This window comes from Pimephales promelas, chromosome 5, assembly GCF_988280905.1.
Source record: "Pimephales promelas chromosome 5, fPimPro1.hap1.1, whole genome shotgun sequence".
Taxonomy (NCBI): Eukaryota; Metazoa; Chordata; class Actinopteri; order Cypriniformes; family Leuciscidae; genus Pimephales; species Pimephales promelas.
The window spans coordinates 12352846-12365160 of record NC_142773.1 but is presented as its reverse complement, the minus strand read 5'-3'; the positions used below and the strand labels follow the sequence as shown (position 1 = coordinate 12365160).

The following is a 12315-nucleotide window of genomic DNA, read 5'->3' as shown; positions in this document are numbered from 1 at the left end:
CCAAGATATCCATGTCTTTCTTTCTTCAGTTGAAAAGAAATGAAGGTTTTTGATGAAAACTTTCCAGGATTTTTCTCCATATAATGGACTTCAATCGGAACCAAACTGTTCAAGGTCCAAAAGACAGTTTCAGTGCAAACTACAAACTGTTCAAAGGGCTTTAAACAATTCTAGACAATGAATAAGGGTCTGAACAAGCGATATGATCGCTCATTTAAAACAAAAAAAGGTAACACTTTATTTTATGACCCGAAAACAACTGTGTAAGTACACCGAAATTACGGTGTACGTTTCTGTAATTATAGTGTACTTCCGTGTAAGTATAAGGGAACAATATGTTAAGTTTGGGGTAATAAAGGGGTAACAAGCAGATATACAACCTGCAAATAACTTCGTAAGTACACTGAAATTACGGTGTATATTTATGTAATTATGGTGTACTTCAGTGTAGGTATAAGGGAACAATATGTTAAGTTTGGGGTAATAAGGGGGTAACAAGCAGATGTACAAGCAAATTATTTAATTAGTTAAAAAATAACAGGTACCTATTCTGTTAATATATTCCAGGCAAAGATTCTACATCTGTTTTTTATAAAATGTATCACATTTCTGGCAAAACATGTTCAGGATAATTTTGACATCTGTGGGTTGAAAATTAAACATATATATATATATATATACAGTATATATATATTGGCTTTTCTTACTAGATTAGAAAAGTCAAAATAATTTGTTTCTGCTATGATTTTAATTTAGACCGTACCATGTGGTAATTAGTACTTACCTTATCCCATTGAATTGCAATGACACTTAAATGTCAGGGCAAATATACTGTGTAATTAAAACGTTTTTTTTTTGTTTTTGTTTTTTTTGATAACAGTACCTTTCTCTGTAATTACAGTGCAACAAGTGTTGTTTCGTTCTGCTACATAGTAAGTAGCGTTTGTTACCCCCTTGTTCTTCGTAGTTACAGGGTAAGTGTAACTCCTGCGGGCTGTAAATTAAAGTGGCGCTTGTTACCCCTCTTGTTCTGTGTAGTTACATGATAAGTGTAACTCCTGCGGGCTGTAAATTAAAGTGGTGCTTGTTACCCCTCTATTACCCCAAACTTAAAATATTGTTCCCTTATACTTACACGGAAGTACACTATAATTACAGAAACGTACACCGTAATTTAGGTGTACTTACACAGTTGTTTGCGAGTCGTAAAATAAAGTGTTACCAAAAAATAAAAAATAAAACAAGGTTTATAAGCTCAAATGGTTGCCTTGCTCTGTTAGGGTTAGGGTGTGATGTGCTCGTAGGGTGTGTTCGTGACTCTCATGTTCGAACATCAAAATGAACAAATCTTTTCCTGAGTCAATTCGTTTGTTTCATTAGTTGAATGAACCAAATGACATGAAAAAAGATACATTTTGATAAATGAGTTCGAACAGGAGAGTCACAAATGCGCATCACAGGACAGAGCAAGGCGAGCATTTGTGCTTATAAAACTTAAGCTTTGTTTTTTGTTTTTTAAATGAGCGATCGTTTCACTTGATAAGACCCTTATTCATCGTCTGGAATCGTTTAAAGCCCTTTGAACATTTGCACTGAAACTGTCTTTTGGACCTTTGAAATCCATTATATGATGAAAAATCCTGGAATGTTGTTTTCATCAAAAACATTAATTTCTTTTCGACTGAAGAAAGAATGACATGGACATCTTGGATGACATGGGGAGTGAGTAAATTATCAGCAAAAGGTTTTTTTTTTTTAAAAAAGTGAACTAATCCTTAACATTAATTGTGAGACAATTAGTTAAAAAACACAGAGTTTTTAGTAAAAGGCATAACATTTACAGTAACGCACCCAACGCATTCTCATCCTTTAGCGTCATATAGAACGCTATGTGACAAAACGGCGCTATACTACGCACATGGCACCCGTTATCGTTAATATAACGAGGCTGTGAGGGCTAAGTTTAGGTTTGGGGTAGGGTGTGCGTGTCATATTCACGCTAAAGGATTTATAACGTCTTGGGTTCGCGTGTTATATTAACGATAAAGGGTGCCATGTGCGTAGTATAGCGCCGTTTTTGCATATAGCGTTCTATATGACGTTAAAGGATGAGAACGGGCTGACGCACCACATCACAACCACATATTTTTATAAAAAAAAATAATAATTATAATTTCCTGAAATTTTGCATTAGAATAGTTGCCTGTTTATTAACATGATGAGCAGTGGCGTAACTTTGTTATAAAAAGTGGGTGGGACATGTGTATAAATGAATGAATCACGTGACACGTGAATAAAACATAGATCCGACTTTACAACATGTCCAGTGGAATAGCCTATGCTATAGGCCTACAGAAAGTCCTGTAAAATTAAACGAATAAAGTGACCTAATAATATGAATAAAAATTATATAAACAAAAATATACATACAAGTAAATTAACTAGGCTATTAGGCCAGAATTTTGATGATTTTTTGCGGAACGCGCACGATTAAAATTTAAATTGGCTTATAGCCTATCCATTGTACACACAAACTGCTGTACAATTAAACAAATAAATGGGCCTAATAATATAAATAAAGATAAAAAATAAGTGTATAAACAAAAATGTAAAAAATAAAGGCCTACATAAACATTTTAAAAGTAAATTTACAAAGTAAATTAACTATTAGGCCAACATTTTGATAACTAAACGTTTGCACAGCGCGCACAAATAGCCTAATAAAATTATGCTTATAAATTGTACAAAAAATGCTGTAAAATTAAACGAATCAATGGGCTTTATTATAAATAAAAATATACAGGATATAGGGCTACTGTAGGCTACATAAACATTTTAAAAGTATGCTAAATGAACTATTAGGCCACAATTCGTATAACTGAACTTTTGCGCAGAGTGCACATTACAATTTAAATGGGTTACATTGTCAAACTTTTAAGAAAGAAAGAAAGAAAGAAAGAAAGAAAGAAAGTTTACCTTCAAGAACACAAGTTTGGACAATGTCTGAGGCTTCAGACTCATGCGGTTGTTGCGGAGAAAACCCTCTCTGCCCTTGCAGACCCGCTTGGGATGCTGAACACAATGCGAGCTAGGCAGGGAAAAGACGTAAAGTCAGACTCGTGGTGTGAGCGGAGCGAAATTGGAGCGGGAAATAGGGCGACTCTCAGTCCTTTAAAAAATGCCCCTCTCTGTCCAAGACCCGCCCGCTCGAGCTCCCCGCTCCACTCCGCTCATATGCTCTGCACCGGAACGAACAAAAAGTCTCCGAAACGGATTGAAGCGCCCTTCATGCATGCGAAGACTGTGCGTGAGCCACGAGATACACTGTAACCGCGCCACCGATCGCAGGCGGCAAGGAGCACTTTGATCACTTGATTTAAAAAACAACGTATTTTAGGGCTAGATCGCTTCTTTTATTTTACAAACGAACGAAATGAACGGTCTGCCAGTTGGAGATGTTTTATTTATTTCTACTGTTAGCTATTCGTGCCGCGAGAACTTTTAAAAAGTGGTGTGGACAATATCGACCTTGGCAAAAAGTATTGGGGACATGTCCCACCCGTCCCACCCGCAAATTACGCCCCTGATGATGAGTCTGTAGAAGTTGACTAGCAAGTAGATGAGTTTACCTGTTGACTGAAGATGTTTAATGTCCCAAAAAAATAGTGTCTTATTTAGGCACTTGTTAGTATTACAACCGGCTTACAATTGCAATAGAGGCAACACAGAGAGGCAAGGAGTGAAAGAATTAATTTATTCAAAGAAATAATCCAAATTAACTAAAGGTGTTCAAACAATCAGTAATCAGTATTAGTGGAAGTCATTAATAAAAGCGTGTCCCTCTTCTCCCATGCTCCAGAAATCCAGATCCTAGAGGTATACTTTTAAGGACAAGGAAGAAAACGGCACAAGAACAATGCCGTTTTCAAAAAAAAAAAAAAGAGACTCTCACTCATCTCCAAATCCCCTGTATCACGTCAGGACGTCAGCAAACACGTTGTCTGCGCCTCAAATATGCTTAATTTGCAAATTATAAGGCTGCAAAAACAAAACCTACCTCATCAACTGCTGACGAATTTGCAACGCATGTAGAAAGGTCAGTGGATTGTGATCTGAATAAGTGACAATTTGAGCTCCTCTCCCTACATACTCACCAAAATGTTGAAGGGCCCATGCCAATGCAAGTGCTTCTTTTCCAATGACGAGTAATTTGCTTGATAATAATTAAATGTACGTGAGAAATAACTTGCTGGGTGATCAATCCCATCCATCCCAGCCTGCAGAAGAGACGCACCCGCCCCGTTCTGGCTCGCGTCCACCTGAATCTTAAAAGGTTTATCAAACTGTGGCGCCGCTAAGACTGGAGAAGAGGACAGCAAAAGCTTTACATTGTCAAAAGCTTTTTTAAACCTGGAGACCAAACAAACTTAACAGAACCTTTCAGCAGATTAGTTGATGGGCAAACAGACAAAAAGTTTGGACAAAACCCCCGATAATATCAAGTCATACTCAAAAAGCACATTGATTCTTTTTTCACCGAAGGAACAGGGAATGGTTCAATCGCACACACTTTTTCTTGCAACAGACTCACGCTCCTGGGTCCCACCTCCCTTCCCAAGTAGACCAAAGTTGCTTTCGCAAATTCACATTAAGATCGTCAATCAGCTGAGCTCCAGTTAAAATTGGAAAAAAGAGCAAACACTCTCCATGCTGTTCCTAAGTATCACTGTAAACAACTACATATTCGAAATAAACTGCGCTGCCCACAAGTCCTTACACAACACGGTTGCTGGTGCATTTCTTAATCTGAAAATTATTACGGAATAAGCATATAACCCTGAGGATGTACTGAAGGTTGTAATTCCTTGCACCCAAGATGTTAATGGAACCTGCCAATATACAGGGGTTGGACAATAAAAATCAGAAACACTGGCCAATGTTGGAGGTTTCACATCTATATGCCTGGCGGCCAATCTTCAGAGTGAAGCACGGGTGGATCAGTGATGGTTTGAGCTCCAATATCATGACAATCCTGATTGTATTTGATGGACACGACACTGCCGAGGACTACCAAACCCTTCTGGAGGATCATGGGCACCTGATGCTCAAACCGCATGATCATGCACCAACACACACAGCAAGACTTGTGACAGAAGGGTTTGATGAAGATGAAAGTGACGTTGAACATCTCCCATGGTCTGACAGTCACCAGATCTGAATATTATTGAGGTGTTTTGGAGGAGCGAGTCCACCAGCATCATATAGTGACCTGGACACTGTTCTGGAAGAGGAACGGCTCATAATCCCTCTGGTCACTGTGAAGGACTTCTATCTGTCAATTGGTGCTGTATTTGGATGCAAAATGAGGCCCTCACCATTCTAACAAATTATTGTGTAGTAAAACCAGGTGTTTCAGTTTTTTTGTCCAACCCCTGTACTTTTAACAGGTCAAACTTACTGATGAACTTAACTGTTCCTACTTGATCTATGCAGTCCTCAATCTGGTGAAAGGGAAAAGCATCAGGCTTTGTTACCGTATTTACCTTTTGGTAATCCATGCAATGTTTGAAATAATTATCAGATTTTTTAACAAGTAAACACTTTAAAGCCCAGCCAACGTATGATGGTTTCGTTTAACCATTATCCATTAAATATCAAAGCCTCCAATGCTTGTTGCTTCACAATTGGCCCACGGTACATCCACATGTTCAATTAAATGTGTATGCAATAGGGTATCTTCAAACCAAGCTGGAAATTCATGTATTGCCTTTATTTACTCTCTCTGTTGAAAACTAGGTTTTAACAGATGGTTTTAACAGATTAGCATGACAGAGCTGAACAGAATTATTTTGTTATATAAATAAGATAATTCAACTCCAATACTCGCCGAGTGACAGTATATGGTTCAGAGAATTTTGCACAACTTGGTGAAGCAGGACAAGTCAACAATACCTGACCTGGTCACCTGGGGAAGACATGATCAAATAATATTTTTTTTTTTCTCTCCTAGTTCTCTCGTGGATCTCATCCTAAACCCATTCACACCACAGGCCCACAAGTAAAAGATGCTCAAATAGTTGCCCCATAGCTGGTATGGGACATAAAGGAGCCGGTTTAATTGACTGATGTGGAAAGCTGCTTTGAAATCTGTTTTGTAAAAAGTGCTATGTAAATAAAGGTGACTTGACTTGATCCGTCATTTGACATAATATGGCACGTCTTAAAGGGTTAGTTCACCCAAAAATGAAAATTGTGTCAGTATTTACTCACCCTCATGTTGTTCCAACCCCGTAAGACCTTCGTTTATCTTCGGAACACAAATTAAGATATTTAAGATATTAAGATCGCTCCTGTATACAGTCCATAGGCTTCTTGAGGGAATGACACTTGATGGCATCTAAAAGTCATTAAAGACATCGTTAAAATAGTCCAAGTGACTAAAGTGGCTCAATCTTAAGTTTATCAAACGACGAGAATACTTTTTGTGCGGCAAAACAAACAAAAATAACGACTTTATTTCAAATATTTACTTCCTTCTCCATGGGCCTGTAGTCTGTTAACGTAGTGTGATTAGCGTAGAGCTACAGTACGTCACACGTAGGCTCACTATTGGCCGACTCTGGTCATGTGTGTGATGCGTGTGACGTACAATAACAGAAGCTTACGCTATTAAACTAGTAACCTGACTCGAGGCAGAGAGAGAAATAAACTAATAGTTTAAATAAAGTCATTATTTTTGTTGTTTTATGCTCACAAAAAGTGTTCTCGTCATTTGATAAACTTAAGATTGAGCCCCTGTAGTCACTTGGACTATTTTAACGATGTCTTTAATGACTTTTCGAGGCCATCAATTGTCATTCCCTCAAGAAGCCTATGGACTAGTATACAGGAGTGATCTTAATATCTGAAATATCTTAATTTTTGTTCCGAAGATGAACGAAGGTCTTACGGGGATGGAACAACATGAGGGTGAGTAAATACTGACAGAATTTTCATTTTTTGGGTGAACTAACCCTTTAATAAACTTAGAAACATATGTTTTTTAATAGGGGCCAATAAAAATACCTCAAAATTTTGTCAGAAGTTTTCATAACACCTAAATACCCTGCAATGGGACCATGCGCTATGTTGAGTACTTGATCTCACAATTTTGTGGGCACTACAATCTGCACCAAAGACTCACCCCCACTGTTTTTGCTCGGGGACATCAATTTCCGTAACAGCGTCCCTTCTTGCACAAAATACCAGCTTGCGGCACTCTGCACATCGTCCGGGGACAACAGCATCAAATAAACTAGACAGCGCTGAGCCCTCCCGCTGTGCAGCCACCAACTCAGCACGAGAAAAGAAAAGAAAGGTCAGGAACAGCATAATTACAGGACTTTTGCACAGGCGCTTGATCAAACTCTCGCTTTTGTTTAAGAACGAGTCACAGCACATGATGAAAACACATCTGGAACTTCCTCAGCAGCAACATCAAACTAATTGACAGTCGGCAGTGGAGCGACAATGGGTGACAGAGATACATCTGGCCACACACCCTCACCGGCCAGATTATTACCTAAAATCACATCCACTCCTCTCACTGGCAGTGATGGTCGAACACCCATAATGACATCACCTTTACCAATTCAGACTGCAAAACAACTTTGTTCGATGGAACAAAGTGCTATTCTCTGAACCAGTACAGTTTTTCCCAATTACCTAAGGTAGAGATTCTCAGGAATAAGATATTTAAGCTGCTCAGTGAGAATCAATTATTGCCGGCTCTAAAATGTACACACATTAAAGGCAGCATACCAACAATCAAAAAGAGTTCATTCCCGAAGAACTTCAACATGGGTTTGTTGCTATTTTTTTCCAAGTGTGAAAACGAAATCGATATGCTTCTGGGACTAATTCAAAAGCTTTACGAACTTGGGCTTTTACCTTCATGTAATATTTATGATCCTCCACTGAAAGCGCAGTATATGCTTCTTGAGGTCTACCAACTAATTCTGACTGAAGCATAATTGCTAGATCAGTACTAGGCCAAATCTCATCAATGGCCATACTCTCAAAAAAAGAAAAAATAGAAAAAAAAAAAAACTTGGGTCTTTTTCATGAAATTTTGGTAGCAACTTTATTAATTACTTTCTCTAACACCATCTGCGTATAGTCTTTCATCAGCCTTGAGTTTCAATCTTTCTATTGGAAACTGATAATATTGAGCTTGTTGATCTTTGATCATGTTTATTTTTTTCTTACTCAATTTCACGCTGCTTTTCCAAATCATCAGCCTTAAGTTTTGCTAATTCAATTTCCTTTTCTTTTTAGTTCTTTCTCACATGTTGTAGTCTGCTTAAACATGTTTGTGTTTTTTTATCACAAACCTGCTTTGAGGCCAATATTTCCTTTCACTGTTCAAATGAAAAAATACTCATTGAAATATCTGGTTTCTGTGATCCTAAATCAGAACCTGCTATTGCCGTCTCTGACACACCATAATCAATCAATTTATTTCCAATCAACTCATCTTTTCATTAAAGTTTATCAACTGAATTAACAACCAGTTAATAGTTCTCTACAATCCCCCATGATTTCCTACATTCCCTTTTCTGATGGGGAATTAATGAATTCTTATAAAAACAATCAAATCATTTCCAAACTAACACTGAAAAAATAAAATCATGTCATTTACACAATTTGGCTCACAATCGAATATCCCCCTAACTATCCCACATCCCCAATTAACTAACTCAACCTTAATTCTTCCTGGTCTTCCTTTCGGTCAAGCCTCTTTAAGCATCTAATACAGCTGGTGCAGAGCTGAACTAACGGCACCTGCCGTACCTTCCGTGCACTCAGCCGAGGAATACACCAAAAGATAAATAAAATTACAGCCTACCCGGGGAGCATAAAAAACAATTGATGAGCCACCTGTCCGAAGCCAAACACGGACAAACTGCTCCACTTACTAAGAGCGCACCTGATTCTCTTCCCTAATTGCCATTCCATGTGCCTCTAGGGGAAGAAAAAAAAAGCGGACGAGCCCCCATATGTAGCAACAGCCTTTTTCAAGACAAGTAACAGCTTTTAAAAAATCACAAGGGGTATTAATGATGCATTTTATGTTGTAGAATAACATGTGATAATATCTTGAGCTTATGTTAACCACAGACCTTACTTCAGGTTTTTAACAGGGTGATGAACTGAGAAATCAAATTTTCCTTGAGCTTTCGACATCTGAAAGGTCATCATATTAAAAGAATATCCTGCAAGTTTCAGAACTGAAAACATCCTTGATAAGTCCAATAAAAGCTTTTATTGACACCAGGCTCAGCAAATGACTCGTTTTTCAAAGTGGAGAACGATGACGTCAAAGAGGATAAAACACCGCCGCCGCAGAATAAGATCAACGCCTACTACAACACGGCCGGTTTAGCCCCGCCCACCGACTCGCACATTACACGCATAGCTAAAGAATAGATGCCTACCTCGTGATGACAAACCGGATCGAGCTATCGAGCAATACAAAATATTGTGCAGTGCCTGGTTTTGAAAGAAAACAGACGCTGCATATGCTTCCTCTGGATTCCAATAGGACTGCATGGATAAACTTTTTTTTTAATGACATTCCAGCTGATGAGGTAAAACAATGTCCGTCTGTTCGATTCATTTCACCGCGGATTGTTTTGTAAACAAGACTGGATTTGCAGACCGATTAAGAGTAAAGAACGGTGCTGTGTCGTCTATATTGGATCTTGTGCAACACAAGGACTCTGGGTCGAACATGTATGGGCGAATCATTCCGGTTGCAATTTTACAACATTGGACGTTTTCAAAACAAACAATTTCCCCACGTGCATCTACGGGTGAGTTGAAACTCATTATAATATGCAAAACTGTTATCCACTCACAGCAGTGGGCGTTTACTTCCAAGTGTTCAGTGTGAGGCGCCCATTAAAACCCAGCGTTTTTCAGCTAGGCTCAAAACGAGGGTACAAAATAGCCTATTACTTATTCATTTTGATGTTTTTGAATGCAAAAACCAAGCGAACGTCATAAGTTGACGTCAGAAAACAATATAATAGAATTTAAAAAGCCAGTTCATGACCCCTTTAATCAAGATCCCATCCAAAAACACCTTTAACTGGTGTCTAGCTTTTGGCCTACAAAAATGCGTCATCACTGCAGAAATCTATAAATGGTGAACCTGACAACTCTACCAATGAGAGAATTTGAGAGCAATCTTTAATTACCTTTGTTACGACCCTATAGTTTGTATTTTGTTATCTCTGTTGTTTTGTCAGTCTCTCAGTGTGACTGGTTAGGAACGTCATCTGATTGGTCCCTGCCGGATGATTGGAACCCCCATCTGATTGGTTCCTGCACGATGATTGCTGCTCGATCCTGATTGGTGCAGCGTGTGTTTAAAAGAGACATCACTTCCTTTACAGGAAGTGTTGGAGAGATCTTATGTTTTGAAGCAGAGAGACTTTGTGATTTGAGTGTTAAGAGTTTTAAGCCTGAGTAACCTTTTTGTTTGTTTGTTTGATTTGAAAGAGAGAGTTTGTAAACTGTTAAGTGTATTGAGACTGTGAGTACTGTTTGTTTATTTTTTTTTGAAAACTATTTGTATCTGAATATCCTCATTGGTATATTTGACCCTTTGCCTGTTTACCAATACTGATTTGGACTGCCCTTTTCAGTTTGTTTGCCTGGTTGTATATATTGTAAATACTGATTGATTTTTGGGAAAGTAAGGAGCTTGACGCCATCATTTTCTTTATTGTAAACCATTTAATCTCTGTTTTGGTTAGGGAGATTTTTTTATTTTCGTTTCTTTGATTTAAGGTTTAGGAAAGAGGTTTAATTAAAGGTTGTTTTGTTTGTTATTTTGGCTTTGTCAGCTCCTGAATCACATATCCCAATTTAAGAAAATAAATAACTTTTATTCTAAATTCCTCGCACCTCGTTGACTATTTCATGTTGCCCCTTTTCCCCTAGACGGGGTGTAACATGAAATTTAAAAGTAAAATTACGTGTGGTTCCCTTGGCATATGAAGTCCCTACTCCTTTAGCATCCCATCTACAGTTGTGAGCAGTTTCAGGGGAGGATACTGATCTGCTCTTAATACTTTATTGATCCTCCTGGGGCAATTCAGTAGAAAGGCAATTCAGTTTCTTAGTCAGCAGTGTTCTAGCCATTACAGAGAAATGGAGCATGACTCAAGACTTAATATCCATCACCTAACCACTTGACCATGACTAATTAACAGATTCCTTTTCAGTCAAAATGTATTGCTATACCAGATTTGGATGATTTAAAAAATATGAATAGTATTTACTATTTTGATATTATATTGTCAAGCTATAACATTCTGTGGATATTTTTTTTTAGATCTATTTTACTGATATTATTATTAATTAACAATGTGACTGATGATCAATCTCTTTATCTCCATGAAGGTCAGCAATGTGAACACGACTATAAGCCGCAAGCGAGAGCACCGGGTTCTTCTCATGGTGATCACCATGGTGGTCTTCTATCTACTCTGCTGGCTACCCTATGGGATCATGGCTCTGCTGGCCACTTTTGGAGCCCCTGGACTGGTGACTGTGGAGGCAAGCATAGTGCCCTCCGTCTTAGCGAAGTCCAGCACCGTCATAAATCCCATCATATACATCTTCATGAATAAACAGGTGAGCATAAAGAAACCAGGAACCCCAAAGTTCAGAACCTAAGGTTTAGATGTGTAAGTGAATTTGAAGTTAAATGACTGGTGGAAGGATTTCTGTACAAAGAAATTCAACAGTCAACTGTAATCAGACGTTCTGTTTAATGATTTATAAGCCTATTTTATGTTGTGCTCCATGTTGAGACTGACGTAAAATATGCGTGGTAAATATGTTTCCTTCTACAATGGTCCATAAAATGGAAGTACACTAAATTGATTACTCATCAGATGTTTTTTTTTGTGATCTAATTAATTTCAACTTAGATGTTAATTAGATGTTAATTTCAACATACATTTTAACATTTCAAGTTGTATTAATTTACATAAGCGAATAATTGTGTACTTAACTATAACCTTAAAGGATTAGTTCACTTTTGAAAAAACTTTTGCTGATAATTTACTCGCCCCCATGTCATCCAAGATGTCCATGTCTTTCTTTCCTCAGTCGATAAGAAATTAAGGTTTTTGATAAAAACATTCCAGGATTTTTCTCCATATAATGGACTTACATTGGAACCAGATGGTCCATGGTCCAAGAGAGAGATAATAACAGTTTCAGATGCAGCTTCAAATGTCTTTAAACAACACCAGACGA

At 38.0% G+C, this 12315-nt stretch overlaps 1 protein-coding gene across 1 annotated transcript in view; it reads left to right on the top strand.

Annotated features, from left to right (window-relative positions):
- Positions 1-12315, top strand: part of tmtopsa (teleost multiple tissue opsin a) — a 119626-nt gene that overhangs the window by 80392 nt on the left and 26919 nt on the right. The window contains exon 3 of the mRNA XM_039649658.2: positions 11452-11685. Coding sequence (XP_039505592.2) covers positions 11452-11685 — 234 coding nt within the window. The remainder of the gene's footprint in view (positions 1-11451; positions 11686-12315) is intronic.